Source organism: Caloenas nicobarica, chromosome 21 (assembly GCF_036013445.1).
Source record: "Caloenas nicobarica isolate bCalNic1 chromosome 21, bCalNic1.hap1, whole genome shotgun sequence".
Taxonomy (NCBI): Eukaryota; Metazoa; Chordata; class Aves; order Columbiformes; family Columbidae; genus Caloenas; species Caloenas nicobarica.
In genome coordinates this window covers 5254294-5266974 of record NC_088265.1, presented here as the reverse complement: position 1 = coordinate 5266974, position 12681 = coordinate 5254294, and the positions used below count along the sequence as shown (strand labels likewise).

The 12681-nt window shown below is 56.6% G+C and overlaps 2 protein-coding genes across 4 annotated transcripts in view; one reads left to right on the top strand and one right to left on the bottom strand.

The window, feature by feature from the left end:
* Window positions 1-12681, top strand: part of LOC135997088 (alpha-1,6-mannosyl-glycoprotein 4-beta-N-acetylglucosaminyltransferase-like) — a 40378-nt gene that overhangs the window by 3219 nt on the left and 24478 nt on the right. For 2 of the 3 annotated variants that reach the window (XM_065649511.1, XM_065649510.1), the window contains exons 2-4: window positions 1019-1149; window positions 1782-1929; window positions 2607-4785. In XM_065649511.1, the coding sequence (XP_065505583.1) occupies window positions 1042-1149; window positions 1782-1929; window positions 2607-3751 (1401 nt within the window). In that variant the 5' untranslated portion in view covers window positions 1019-1041 and the 3' untranslated portion in view covers window positions 3752-4785. Of the gene's footprint in view, window positions 1-1018; window positions 1150-1781; window positions 1930-2606; window positions 4786-12681 lie in introns of those variants that run through there. The other variant, XR_010607362.1, reaches the window with a different exon arrangement.
* On the bottom strand, window positions 5593-12227 carry TMEM9 (transmembrane protein 9). Its single transcript, XM_065649646.1, has 6 exons — window positions 12212-12227; window positions 10422-10523; window positions 9929-10020; window positions 8943-9051; window positions 8314-8445; window positions 5593-6808 (listed from the first exon to the last, which is right to left on the bottom strand). Exons 2-6 carry the CDS (start codon window positions 10512-10514, stop codon window positions 6659-6661), a joined length of 576 nt encoding a protein of 191 aa, XP_065505718.1. The 5' UTR covers window positions 10515-10523; window positions 12212-12227; the 3' UTR covers window positions 5593-6658.

The following is a 12681-nucleotide window of genomic DNA, read 5'->3' as shown; positions in this document are numbered from 1 at the left end:
TGTTCAGCTGGAGAAGAGAAGCTGAGAGGGATCTGATCAATGGGATCAATATCTCAGGGCGGGTGTCAGAGGATGGACCAGGCTCTGTTCAGTGGTGCCCAACGCCAGGGTGCGGGGCAACGGGCACAGACTGAAACACAGGAGGGTCCATCGGAACACGAGGAGAAACTTCTTTGCTGGGAGGTGCCAGAGCCTGGGCCAGGCTGCCCAGGGCAGTGGTGGAGTCACCATCCCTGGAGGGGTTGGACAGCCAGAGATGAGGTTCTCAGGGACATGGGGCAGTGCCAGGGGTGGGGGAACGGTTGGACTTGATGATCTTGAGGGTCTGTTCCAACCAACATGATTCTGTGATTCTGTGATATTTATAATGGAAAAACCCAGGCAAACACAGGAGCCTTTTATTGTCCTGCCACAGCTCTGCTACAAGCCAAAGTATCTCAAGGGCAGTAAGAATTCTTTGCAGGTGACACTCTCCCCTCTCGGGGACAACTTTCCTGTCCTGCCTAACAGGTGAGTGGCTGGGATGGGATCCCAGCTGCAGTGGGTGCCTGGGGCAGGCAGGAGGGGCTGCGGAACCTGCCTCGTCCTGGCGATGCTGGAACAGCAGCTCTGAGACCCGAGCGTTTCCCAGGGCTCGGTGCCAAGCCCGGAGTCCTTGGTGCAAAGTCCCCAGGTTTCGGTGACGCCTCCTGGGGTGTCACCCTGACCCGAAGGCCTCCCCTGATGTGTGTGTCACCCGCGTTCCTTCTGCCTCCAGCTGTGGGCTGGGCTGTGGGTGTTGCAGGGTAGTGCGGGGGGGTTTCCACCTGATTTTTTTTTGCTGGCTGGGTCGGGGTGTCCTGACCCTGCCTGCCCAAAGGAGACAGTGCCCAGGTGTCCCCTGCTGCCCCATGGCCACCCTGGGTGCTCAGGCCAGGGGGGGCAGCCCTGGGGGTGGGTCCAAGCGCTGTCCCCCTGTCCCATCCAGGGGATGGTGTTTTTCCCCGGGCTGTGCCCTGATGTCCCCTTCCTCCCGCAGGCCTCGGCGAGGGGCTCGCTGCCATGCGATGCTCCCCGAAGCGCTTCCTCACGGCTGCGCTCGCAGCCTCCTTCCTCCTCATCCTCCTCATCCTCCATGGGGGTGGCCGGCAGGAACAGGATCCCCTGGAGGTGAGTCCCCCACCGGTGACATCCCACTGGAGGGGACTCTGGAGCATCCTCCATCCCTTTCCCTGTCCCACGTCCCCCAAGCCCCAGTTCTGCCCCTTCCCCACCCCACATCCCCCTCCAAACCCCAGTTCTGCCCCTTCCCCGCCCCACATCCCCCTCCAAACCCCAGTTCTGCCCCTTCCCCGCCCCACATCCCCCCAAACCCCAGCTCTGCCCCTTCCCCGTCCCACATCCCCCCAAACCCCAGCTCTGCCCCTTCCCTGCCCCACATCCCCCCAAACCCCAGCTCTGCCCCTTCCCTGCCCCACATCCCCCCAAACCCCAGCTCTGCCCCTTCCCTGCCCCACATCCCCCCAAACCCCAGCTCTGCCCCTTCCCCGCCCCACATCCCCCCAAACCCCAGCTCTGCCCCTTCCCTGCCCCACATCCCCCCAAATCCCAGCTCTGCCCCTTCCCCGCCCCACATCCCCCTCCAAACCCCAGCTCTCTGCTCTCCTCTCCCTGGGCCTCCCCTGACCAGGCGCTGGGAGGGCAGGACAGGGGCTCCCCCTTATTTCTGGTTCCCCCTTTGTCTTCCCCCCTTGCTCCCGTGTGTCCCTGGAGCTCTGGGCTCTGACCTGCATCCCGTCCAGGTGGAACTTGGGGACTTGGCCCCCGCCACGGTCCTGCAGCTGCTGCAGCCGGAGGGAGCCCAGCGCATCCTTGGGGACACGGGTGACCTCTCTGTGCTCCACAACATCTCCTACCACCTCCTGGCTGGTTCCCGCTCCCCCCACAAAAGTGAGTCAGTGGCTCCAGGACCCCGGGCTGGGCATTAGGTGGGGGGGGTGGAGGGAGGTCAGCGTGTTCCAAGTGTGGTCTGTGCTTCTGCTGTGCCCGGGACTGAGGTGACGGCAGATATTGGGGTTTTCCAGATCTCTGGGAGGAGAGTGGCTGAGCCCCCATCAAACTGGGGTTGATTTTCCTGCTTTCCAGTGAGGAAGGTGGAGATGGTGGGGGCTGGAGCACTGGGAAAACTGCCTGGTGTGAGAGGTGGGGGGCGAGCTCTGGACATCGAGGTACTGGAACGAGTTGAGAGAAGGGAACGGAGCTGGGGAAGGGGCTGGAGCACAAGTGTGCTGGGAGCGGCTGAGGGAGCTGGGGGTTCAGCTGGAGAACAGGAGCTGAGGGGAGACCTTCTGATCTCTGACCTGCCTGAAAGGAGCTTGGAGCCGGGGGGGTCGGGCTCTGCTCCCCAGGAACAAGCGCCAGGACCAGAGGAAACGGCCTCAAGTTGCGCCAGGGGAGGTTGAGGTTGGATCTGGGGAACAATTTCTTCCCCAAAGGGCTGTGGGGCATTGGAACAGGCTGCCCAGGGCAGTGCTGGAGTCACCATCCCTGGAGGGGTTGGACAGACACAGAGATGAGCTGCATCTCAGTCACCCTCAGCCTGCTAATGCCTTCCCTCTGCCTCGCAGAATTCCTGGCGGTGGGATTGGCATCGGTGCGGCGGCCGCGTGGCTACTACCTGCCGGCCACGCTCCAGTCCCTCTTCACGCAGTCGACGGAGGAGGAGCTGCAGGAGATGGTGGTCGTGGTGCACCTGGCCGACACCGACCCCAGCTGGAACGTGCGTGTGGCCGCTGACATTGCCCGCAAGTTTGCTCAGCAGATCCTCCTGGGCCGGCTCCTGCTCATTCACGCTCCCCACGAGTTCTACCCCACGCTCCAGGGCCTCAAGAGAAACTACAATGACCCGGAGGAGCGGGTGAGGTTCAGGTCCAAGCAGAACGTGGACTACGCCTTCCTCGTCGCCTTTGCCGCCAACCTCTCCTCCTACTACCTGATGATCGAGGACGACGTGTGGTCTGCCAAGTCCTTCTTGACGGCCATCCGCAAGGCGCTGGCTTCCCGGGAAGGCTCCAACTGGGCCACCCTTGAGTTCTCCAAGCTGGGCTACATCGGGAAGCTCTACCGCTCCAGCGACCTTCCTCGCCTGGCTCGCTTCCTCCTCCTCTTCTACCAGGAGATGCCCTGCGACTGGCTGCTGGTCCATTTCCGCCTCCTGCTCACCCAGAAGGACGTCATCCGCTTCAAGCCCTCCCTGTTCCAGCACATGGGCCTCTACTCCTCCTTCCAAGGCACCGTCAACCGGCTGGAGGACGATGAGTTCCAGGCCGACGCTTTGGACATCCCGGATAACCCACCAGCCGCCTTGTTCACCAGCATGTCCGTCTTCGAGAACTACGAGCCCCTCAAGGCTTACAGCACAGCAGAAGGGTATTTTTGGGGGAAAAACCCATCGGCCGGCAGTGTTTTCTCCATCGTCTTCCAGCAGCCAGCCCATGTTGCCCGTGTGCGGGTGCGCACGGGCTCCCAGGAGCGCCGGGGCGATTTCCTGCGTGCGGGGGTGCTGGAGCTTGGCAAGCGGCGGGGACCCGACGGCCGCGACTGCGCCGCCTACACCGCGGTGGGCACCTTCGAGAAAGGGACGCTGGAGCGGCGGGGGCTGCAGAGGGTCGTTCCCGGCCCCGTGGAGTGCGTCAGGATCCGGGTCACCCGGGACCAGAGCGAGTGGCTCATCATCCAGAGCGTCGAGGTCTGGACCGCGGCGGGGAGCTGAGCGGCGACGGGCACCTTGCCAAAGCGGCTGGACTTTGTACTAAGAGGCTCTTTATTTTTCTCACGCCCTTTTTTGATAAGGAATTCAGTTATCGGCTCCCGGCTCCCGCTGGCTCAGGAGGGCAGTGGGACGTGGATGGGGCCGTGCCTGCCCGGGGGATGCTCCAGCAAGGAGCAGCAGACGTTTGGGAATTCAGGCTGGGCAGCAGCAAACATTTCCTCCCAGGGAGGATGGTGCACAGCACAGAGCTAATCAGCTAATTAACAAACTAAATAATTAACCAGGCAGTGGCCTTTTTTTTTTTTTTTTCCAGCCTCTTCACACCACCCCCTCCCCAGCTGAGTTTTCTAACCCACCAACTCCCAGTTTCTAACCTGCAGGTTTTTTTTTCCTCTCCCATCCTGTTTTAAGCCGTTGCTGGGAGGGGCCAGGGGAAGGTTTGGGGGTGCTGCTCACCAACCCCTCGCCCTCCAGGATGAGGGACACAGGGAGCAAGGACCCCCACCCACTGGTGGGCACTGGTGTCTCAGAGGGCACCGGCCACCAGATGGACCCATCGCACTGGCTCTGTCTCCTCTGGTGCAGCCACTGCTCATATTTGGAGCCTTCGCGCAGATTTTCCAGCTCTCTGGAGGCTGCAGCTCCCAGGGATCACACCCGGTGTCCGTGAGGGATTTACACTGAGAGGGGAGATGGGGTTTCCAAAACGGGGAGAAAAGTCCAGCGACTGAACACCATAGAATAAGGATGAGTAATGGAAAATGTGACTTTGCTATAACGTGAAGCTCTGGGTACATTTTAGCCCGGCAAGGTGCTGAAGGGCGACAGGTACGTGCAGGCACAAAGCCCCCAAAAAGCTCCTATTGGGGTTTGGCAGGATGAGCTCGGAGGGCTAGATCCTGCTGAGCAGTTCCATCAGAAGCTGTTGGCACCAGCGCATGCGGCCGTGACCAGTGCTTCTCCCAATGTAGGCTTTTAGCGATAATTGCTCAGCTTTCACCAAACGAGGAATTCTGATCTGCTTGGCCATATGTGAGACAGCTCGGAGCAGTTTGTCGCTACCTTGTGCCACGTGGGACTGCTCCAGTTTGCCGCATCTGGAATATTGTGTCCAGTTCTGGGCCCCTCAGTTCCAGAAGGACAGGGAACTGCTGGAGAGAGTCCAGCGCAGCCACGAAGATGCTGAAGGGAGTGGAGCATCTCCCGTGTGAGGAAAGGCTGAGGAGCTGGGGCTCTGGAGCTGGAGAAGAGGAGACTGAGGGGTGAGCTCGTTCATGGGGATCAATATGGAAAGGGGGAGTGTCAGGAGGATGGAGCCAGGCTCTTCTGGGTGACAACCAGTGATAGGACAAGGGGCAATGGGTGCAAACTGGAACACAGGAGGTTCCACTTAAATATGAGAAGAAGCTTCTTCATGGTGAGGGTGCCAGAGCCTGGCCCAGGCTGCCCAGGGAGGTTGTGGAGTCTCCTTCTCTGCAGACATTCCAACCCGCCTGGACACCTTCCTGTGTAACCTCAGCTGGGTGTTCCTGCTCCGGCGGGGGGGTTGGACTGGATGAGCTTTCGAGGTCCCTTCCAGTCCCTGACATTCTGGGATTCTGTGTGGTTTAAGCCCAGCTCTCCCGGAGCAGGACAGTCCCCCTGCAAGCACAGATGGGCACAAACCAGAGCCCAGGAACCCACCCGCGGTGCCAAAACCCCGTGTGCTGTAACCACAGCTCAAGCTTCTGCATCTATCTGGCAGCCTGGAGAGCAGCCGCTCGGTGCTGGAAGCCCCAGACCTGGTGCAATGGGACTTTGCCCTGAAAACTAGCCCAGCCTGGAATAGATCTTTGTCTGCATTTAATAGAGATGCTACATAGAATCACAGAGTAGTCTGGGTTATGATAAACTCCAGCACCTTCCTGACATTATCCATGTCCGATATACACAGGGCAGAATCCCTTCAGCTTCCCCCACACAACCCAGGTCCAGTCCGAGCTCTCAGAGGGTTTAGAGCAGCACAACTGTCCCCCTTCCAGGGCTCCAAGACCCAGAGAAGCATTTGCAGTCCCACAGTAAAGCCTTTGCCCCAGTTCTCTTGGACACAATTGCTCCTGGCTGCACGGTGAGAGTGTCACAGGTCACCAACACGGGTACAAACAGGAAACTTTCTCCCCAGTATGTGTTTATCCACTGCTAAGGCAGGAAAAGATCTAAATCTAAATCGACCTTTTGCCTGAATGTACTAATCAGTTCTGCAGTATTCACCTATACAGAAACAAGCTGCAGTCTCAGTTACGCTGGTGTAAATTTGGACGGACTCCACTGAAGGGAATGGGAATCCACCCCGTTTACACCAGCGAGCAGCAGCAGGGAACCTCCTCCTCCCCTGCACCGCGCTTGTCTCTGCACCACGATGCCCAATTAACATTGGAACAAACTGGAGGAAGAGGAGGCTCCTTCCTTCTGGAGGAGTGACAATTTATCCCACAGAAAAATTATCCTGCTGTTTTTATCCCAGGAAGACTCGGCTGGCTTCCAACGCTCCGTGCCGAGACCCCAGTCTCTGATGTGGGATGGGCTGACGGAGACTTTGGTCCCAGCATGTGGTGCCCGGCTGAGCACAACGCGCTGGAGCTGTGGCCGCCACTCGAGCATCAGCGCTGTGTCCGACCAGCGTTTACAAGCAGCCACGGGGCAAACAATCAGCGCAGATCTCAGCCGAACGAGGGTTTAGGAGCCTCTGGGCCAAGAGCTGAAGGGCAAGGGGACAAAACCAGAGGCAAGCGTTTTGGTCTGCTTCTCTCGATGAAGACAGTAAATCAGAGAGGGTGAGAGCTTCCCGGCTTACACCATGGGCATCCGTCTCGTCCGGCGGAGCTGCCGTGTCTCTTGGGAAGCAGCGCCGTGTAGCTCAGCAAGAACCTAGCTCAGCATCTTGTGGCGGTCAAAAACCGTCTTCCTCTGCTCCTGCACCTGGCGCTTCCAGCGCTGCTGGGCCCCCTCCACCCGCTCCAGCACCGTGTTGGCTCTTGCACCAGATGGGGTGGGCGCCGCGGCCAAGGAGCGAGCGTCCTGCAAGGGAGAGAAACGGTGGAAGAGATCACGGCATGCCCAGCCCCGACGCGGAAAGCGGCAGCTCAAACTCTGCGAGGAATCTCAACCGAAAGAGCAATTCGAGGCTTGAGCTGTCCTGAGGAAGAACCTTCATTCTCAGAGCTCCTCAACACCAGCCCCCCAACTCCAGCTGGAAATGTTGCTCTTGGGGACCACCCGTGGTAAAGACACAGGCCCCAGGTAAAAAGTCCCCAGGAGACAAGTCTAAACTTCTGCTGGAAATTCTCTGCAAGGAGCCACACTGCTGAAGCAAACTGCATCATCCCGCTGAAACCGGGCCAGCAAATTCCCTTGTCCTCGGCGCAGCAGCTCACACAGTAGCTGCTCATCTGGTCCTTGGATAGTTCTGCAGGACTTTTGCCCAGCCCTGCTGCCCAGACTGCTCCAAACCACCACATTTGCACTGCAGTGATGTTAAAAGGCTCCTTGGATGGGGATCTATCGCAGCACACAAACCCCAAAGCAATCACAAGGCCTGCCCCAAAGAGTTTACGGACCAGCACGCTGGAGTAAGATAAACCTCGCCTAATATCAGGCATCTACTGTGTGCACTGAGATCTAAATCTGAATTAATCCCGTGAAGCAAAAGCAGACTTTTAGGATACAATTCATCTCCTCCTTTTTTCAGCAGAGGGATAGACTGTACATCAGAGCACTCCCATCCCCATCCCAGCCTCCTGCATTTCCGTACAAAAGAAGTGAAGCCTCAGGGGAAGAAGAAAAGATTTCCAAGTCAGGGCTCTCTTGTTCTGAAATCCCCCTTGGAATCGGGGCCTATCATCCCCCCTACAGAACCGCCTCTCACGCAAGAGGGAGAATATTGTATGCTGGATGCTGAACTGGCACGAATTTCACACAGAAAGAAGTTTATCATCCCCTCAAATCTGTGAGATAGAGCCAGGCTCTCCACCGCCGTGTTCTAAGCTTCTTGCTCAAGATGTTAGATGCCAAAAAGATGGGATATGAGTGAAATTCTGCTCTGGGGAGACATGGAATGAGGACCTGGATACAACAGGGCCCAGCCCCAGAGCAGAGTCAAAAAACAGCACCTCAGAGGCTGCTGTTTCAAGCACCTAGAAGAGAGGCCAGCCCTGTGTTTCAGCAGATAATTAAACCCATCCTTCCCTGGAAACTCACCTTCCAGGACACCACACAGACAGGAACCGGTTGACTTTTGACACATCAAATTCAGGTGTAAAAAGCCACCTCATGCGCCAGAGGACAAGTCTTGTCTCGGGCTCCTCATACCAAACCTGTACTTTCAATATTTCCTTGTGCATCAGCATGTTCTGTGCAGATTTGTGCCTAAATGTTTTACCTGTGAGAAGTGCCCCAAAACCAACAGTGCTGGTTCCATGCTGCATCAGAGGGGACAAGCACCAGGTCACTCTGTTTCTGTCAGCCATTCTCTTGTCACCTACCAGCCTGTCCCCACCCTGTCCCCACCCGCAGCACGGCCTCACCTCGTTCTCCTCCTCGTTGTGCAGGGGCTGGGTATAAGCATCTGGCTTCCGGATCAGAGGGTCCACCAGCACCAGGAACGCCATGTAGAGCAGCAGTGCCCCCACCACCGACAAGTAAATGATGATGATCACCTGTGGTTAAGGACAGCGCAGTAGAAAAGGATCAGTCACGTAGAGAAGAGGCACCACAAAGGCCAGAAAGCTCCTTTCACAGTGGCCGCTGATTTTTGGTCTCTTCCCTTGTCCTAATTTTGCTCACTAGAAAGTCTCTCGTGCTTGCAGGGACGCTGATGAGACGTCAGTGCCATCATTGCATAAACCGTGCTGGTCTTCTCTGCGCTGTGCCAATTTAGGGCACGTGCTGCACGTGAAAGGAGACCAACAAGATGTGTCCGCACTCGGCGGTGCTTGGCACTGTCACACACCCTCAGCAAGGACGCTGTGCAGCCTGTGCCTCGCTGCCAGGAGCCCTCCTGAGTCAGACCCCTGGCACTCTCACCGTGTACGAGCTGCCACAGTTTTATTTTCCCTTTCTGGGCTCTCCTCCAGGAACCCACCAGCCCGGCTGTGCCTGGGATGGCGTGGCGTGGCAAGGAGGAGCCAGCCGGAGGGAGAAGATCTGCAGTTACCTTGATGGTGGTGGTGCTGCGCTCCTCGTACTTGCACTCGCACAGCAGGCAATAGGCCTCCACATCGCTGCCCGGCACCGGCATCGGCTCCACAACGTGCAGGCAGTTGCTGCAACACAAAGAAACCGAAAATCAGCAAAAGGACACGGTAAAAACAGTGTTCTCTGGAAAAACACTGGGGTGACTTTTTCTGTCTTTCCCATCGGGCTGATAACGCTGATCTGGTTTTAGGAGTTCCTCTCGCAGCTCAGCTAGTCCAGAGTTCCTGGGATAGACTGTCCAAGTGTCTCTGCAGGGATCCAGTCCAGGTGAAGGGGACTGGAGGGTACACCCTACATCTGCTGAGAGCCATGGCTTAAGAAATCATGTCTCCCACATTGATAGAATGTTTAGGTTGGAAAAGACCTTTAAGATCATCGAGTCCAACTGTTCCCCCAGCCCTGGCACTACCCTATGTCCCTGAGAACCTCATCTCTGTCTGTTCAACCCCTCCAGGGATGGTGACTCCACCACTGCCCTGGGCAGCCTGTTCCAATGCCCGACAGCCCTTCGGGGAAGAAATTGTTCCCAAGATCCAACCTCAACCTCCCCTGGCACAACTTGAGGCTGTTTCCTCTGGTCCTGGCGCTTGTTCCTGGGGAGCAGAGCCCGACCCCCCCTGGCTCCAAGCTCCTTTCAGGCAGGTCAGAGATCAGAAGGTCTCCCCTCAGCTCCTGTTCTCCAGCTGAACCCCCAGCTCCCTCAGCCGCTCCCATCACACTTGTGCTCCAGCCCCTTCCCCAGCTCCATTCCCTTCTCTCAACTCGCTCCAGCACTTCAAGGGCTTTCTTGGCGTGAGGGGCCCAAAACTACAAGACATTGTGGTCCTGGAGCATGTCCAAAGAAGGGAAACAGTGGATGAAGGGTCTGGAGCACAAGTTTTGATCTGTGTTCAAAAAATGCCTATTCAGAATATTTGCGTTCATGGACCAACCCCCACAACTCACCAGTCCTTCTGCGACACATTCTTCTTGTAAATCTGCCCAGTGATGTTGCGGTACGGGGGACAGACACACTTGCAGCGGATGTCCTCTGAGCTCTGCAGAAGCAAGAGGAGGTGGCATTAGTGAGTGAACACGCGTGCAGTTCTGCTGCCCTCATCACCCAAACCTGTGGGAAAAGGCAAAACGTTCGGTAGGAGAGAGATGTCTCTTCTTCCTGCGCTGCTTCTTTCACATCAATAACTTCAGTTTTAAAATGTCTCCAGCACCTGTGCTCAAGACACCAGGTACTTTTTAAACAAATTTAAAAATGCAAACTCCAAAACACAGCAGAAAGCAGAGGTCACTGTCACTTACATCCACACCTCTACATAATATAAATACACATCTGCTAGAGCATTTGCAAACGTCCACAGAGAAACAGTTTTTTCTCTGCCTTTTTTGTTTCTGTTGTGCTACACACATGGTTCAGGGCTTATGTCTGAAGCTGTTCACTCACCTTGATGGCTTGTGCTGGAGGAGAAAGGATGCAGCACAGCAGCGCGATCAGCAGCACGGGGCTCACACACGTCCAGGGGCACTGGGCAAACATTGTGGAAACCTGAGGAAACAAAAATTCACGTCCAGGGTAGAGGATCTCAGCTGAATGCAGCCAGAATGAGATAGTCTGAGCTTCTTCTCCTGACCCACTTGCCTCTGTTTTACTCAGGAAGTAGAAATTTGTCCCTGAATCAAGGTCAGAAACTCCTGGAAACCCTTTACACAGATCCCAAGAAACATTCCTATCAAAAAATCTCCCACCATGTAGAGCCACACATCCAAACTACCACAGTCCTGGGAAAAAAAATTGCTGATTTCAATACCAGAGACGTGTGTTCGCACAAATCCAAAGGAATATTGAGTTCATTTTCTTTGCTGCAAAAAGCAAAGTCAGTCCTAAGGCTGGTACGGAGCTGATCTGATGGTGCCACCCTGGGGAGAGCTCTGAACAGCTGCTTCAGCTCAGCCTTATTCAGGGAAGGTAATTTACACCTTCATTAATCAGCTCCATACGGCATACGTAATTCCACAGCTAACTCCATGTACTTAAACTCTGTTTCCTAACATAATCCCATTAGTATTTACATCACTGGGATATTTTATCACTGTTTGCTTTACCTTATGTCAGTAGTCTAAAAATTAATGGAATTAATTCTTCATCGATTTTACAAACACTGAGTTCCTCTCTTCTTTATCTAAACAAAACACCAGCCACTTCTAACAAGCTGACCTGCCAAAACCCATCAAAACGCATTCCAGTCCCATCAGCTTATTTCTTAACCCTTGCAGCAGAAACCTCCTCAAACAATGGTTCCTTCCTTGGAGAGACCCTTGCACATCAGGCTTTTAGCTGTTCATAAGAAATGCTGGTTAATGACTTATCTGAGCTGCACGGCGCACATTCCCCATTGTGAGTGGTTTTGGACTCCTGCTCGTTTGAATTTTTAACTCGACATTGGAGCGCGTATCTGGAATCGTGTATCTGGGAGCGCGTATCTGGAATCGCGTATCTGGAATCGCGTATCTAGCCTGCTGGACTACATTCAGATCATGTGAACAACTCAAAAATCATCATTTTTAATACAAACTGTGGAAAACGTGATCTAGTATACCACATATACCAGTAACAAAATCAAAACTTGGAATGACAAGAGTCCACCCGTCACGAGTGTAAAACACCAGGGGCCACGCAAAGGACGATTTATATGCAGTTCTTTCCGAGTTTGACAGCGTATGTTCCAAGAGGCGTTTGCACACATGCCTTAAAGCTGCTGTTTTGCAGACAATCGGCCCAGCTTAGAGCAGCTATTTGTCTAACAGCATCAGGACCAAACCCCAGCAGTGCAGCGAATGACAGAGGGACTCACGGCTGGTTTGGGTCTCGGAGGTTGTGACTGAGGAGGGTGATCCCCAAAAAGAAGCCCGCTTTTCTCTGGGAACACCCCCAAAACCCTCCTCACCTTTCACAGCACCCACAGCCCTTCTACACCACCCACGCACCCCGGCCCTGTGCTCCGACCACCCCGGACACCACCCGACCCCCCGCTCCCACACCAGGCGCAGGCCCCAGGCCTCCCGCGGGCGAGACCCCTCACGGCCCTCGGGGGCGGGAAGCGGATCGGGGACGCGGATCGGGGACGGGGATCGGGGACGGGGACGGGAACCACCCCACCCCACCCCGGCCCGGCCCGGCCCGGCCCGGCCCGGCCTCCCCTCAGGCCGCCTCCGGCGCAGCCCCAGCGGCCCTACCTGCGCTGCGGCGCCTGCCGGGGATGCTCAGCAGCCCCGCCCCCTGCAAGCCCCACCCCCGTCCAGGTCCTTACGCGCCTATTGGTTGCGCCGGGTGACGCCCTGTGACAGGCAGTACCCGCAGCCAATCGCAAGGCAGGTCGCTCCGCCGGGACCTGTGAAAAGGGTCCTCACGCCCGCCCAGCTCCTCATTGCTGCGGGGACGCGGTGGCGGGCGGGACGTGCTGAGGTGCTGTCGTGTGTGGAATCCCTGTCAGCGGCCCGTGTTAGGCGGACCAGGCCTAGGGTAGCTTCCCATCTGGCTCCCCCCTCGCCCAGCAGAGCCCCGTTCTCCCCCAGAGCCGCTGGATCTGCCTGGCGCACCTGCTCCCCTCAGCCGGCCCTGTGCCATTCACGCCAAAGGTATTTGTGTCCATCAAAGGGGAAAAACCGGGCCGCAGTGGTGCCCTTGGTATCTGTTTTGTGGCTAT

Excerpts from the sequence above, each read along its gene's own strand:
- TMEM9 (XM_065649646.1), bottom strand. The coding sequence starts at position 10,514 with ATGTTTGCCCAGTGCCCCTGGACGTGTGTGAGCCCCGTGCTGCTGATC. Across the intron at positions 9,052-9,928 it reads AATGTGTCGCAGAAGGACTG|CAACTGCCTGCACGTTGTGG; the intron begins GTGAGTTGTGGG and ends TTTGTGTTGCAG. Across the intron at positions 6,809-8,313 it reads ACAACGAGGAGGAGAACGAG|GACGCTCGCTCCTTGGCCGC; the intron begins GTGAGGCCGTGC and ends TCTCCCTTGCAG.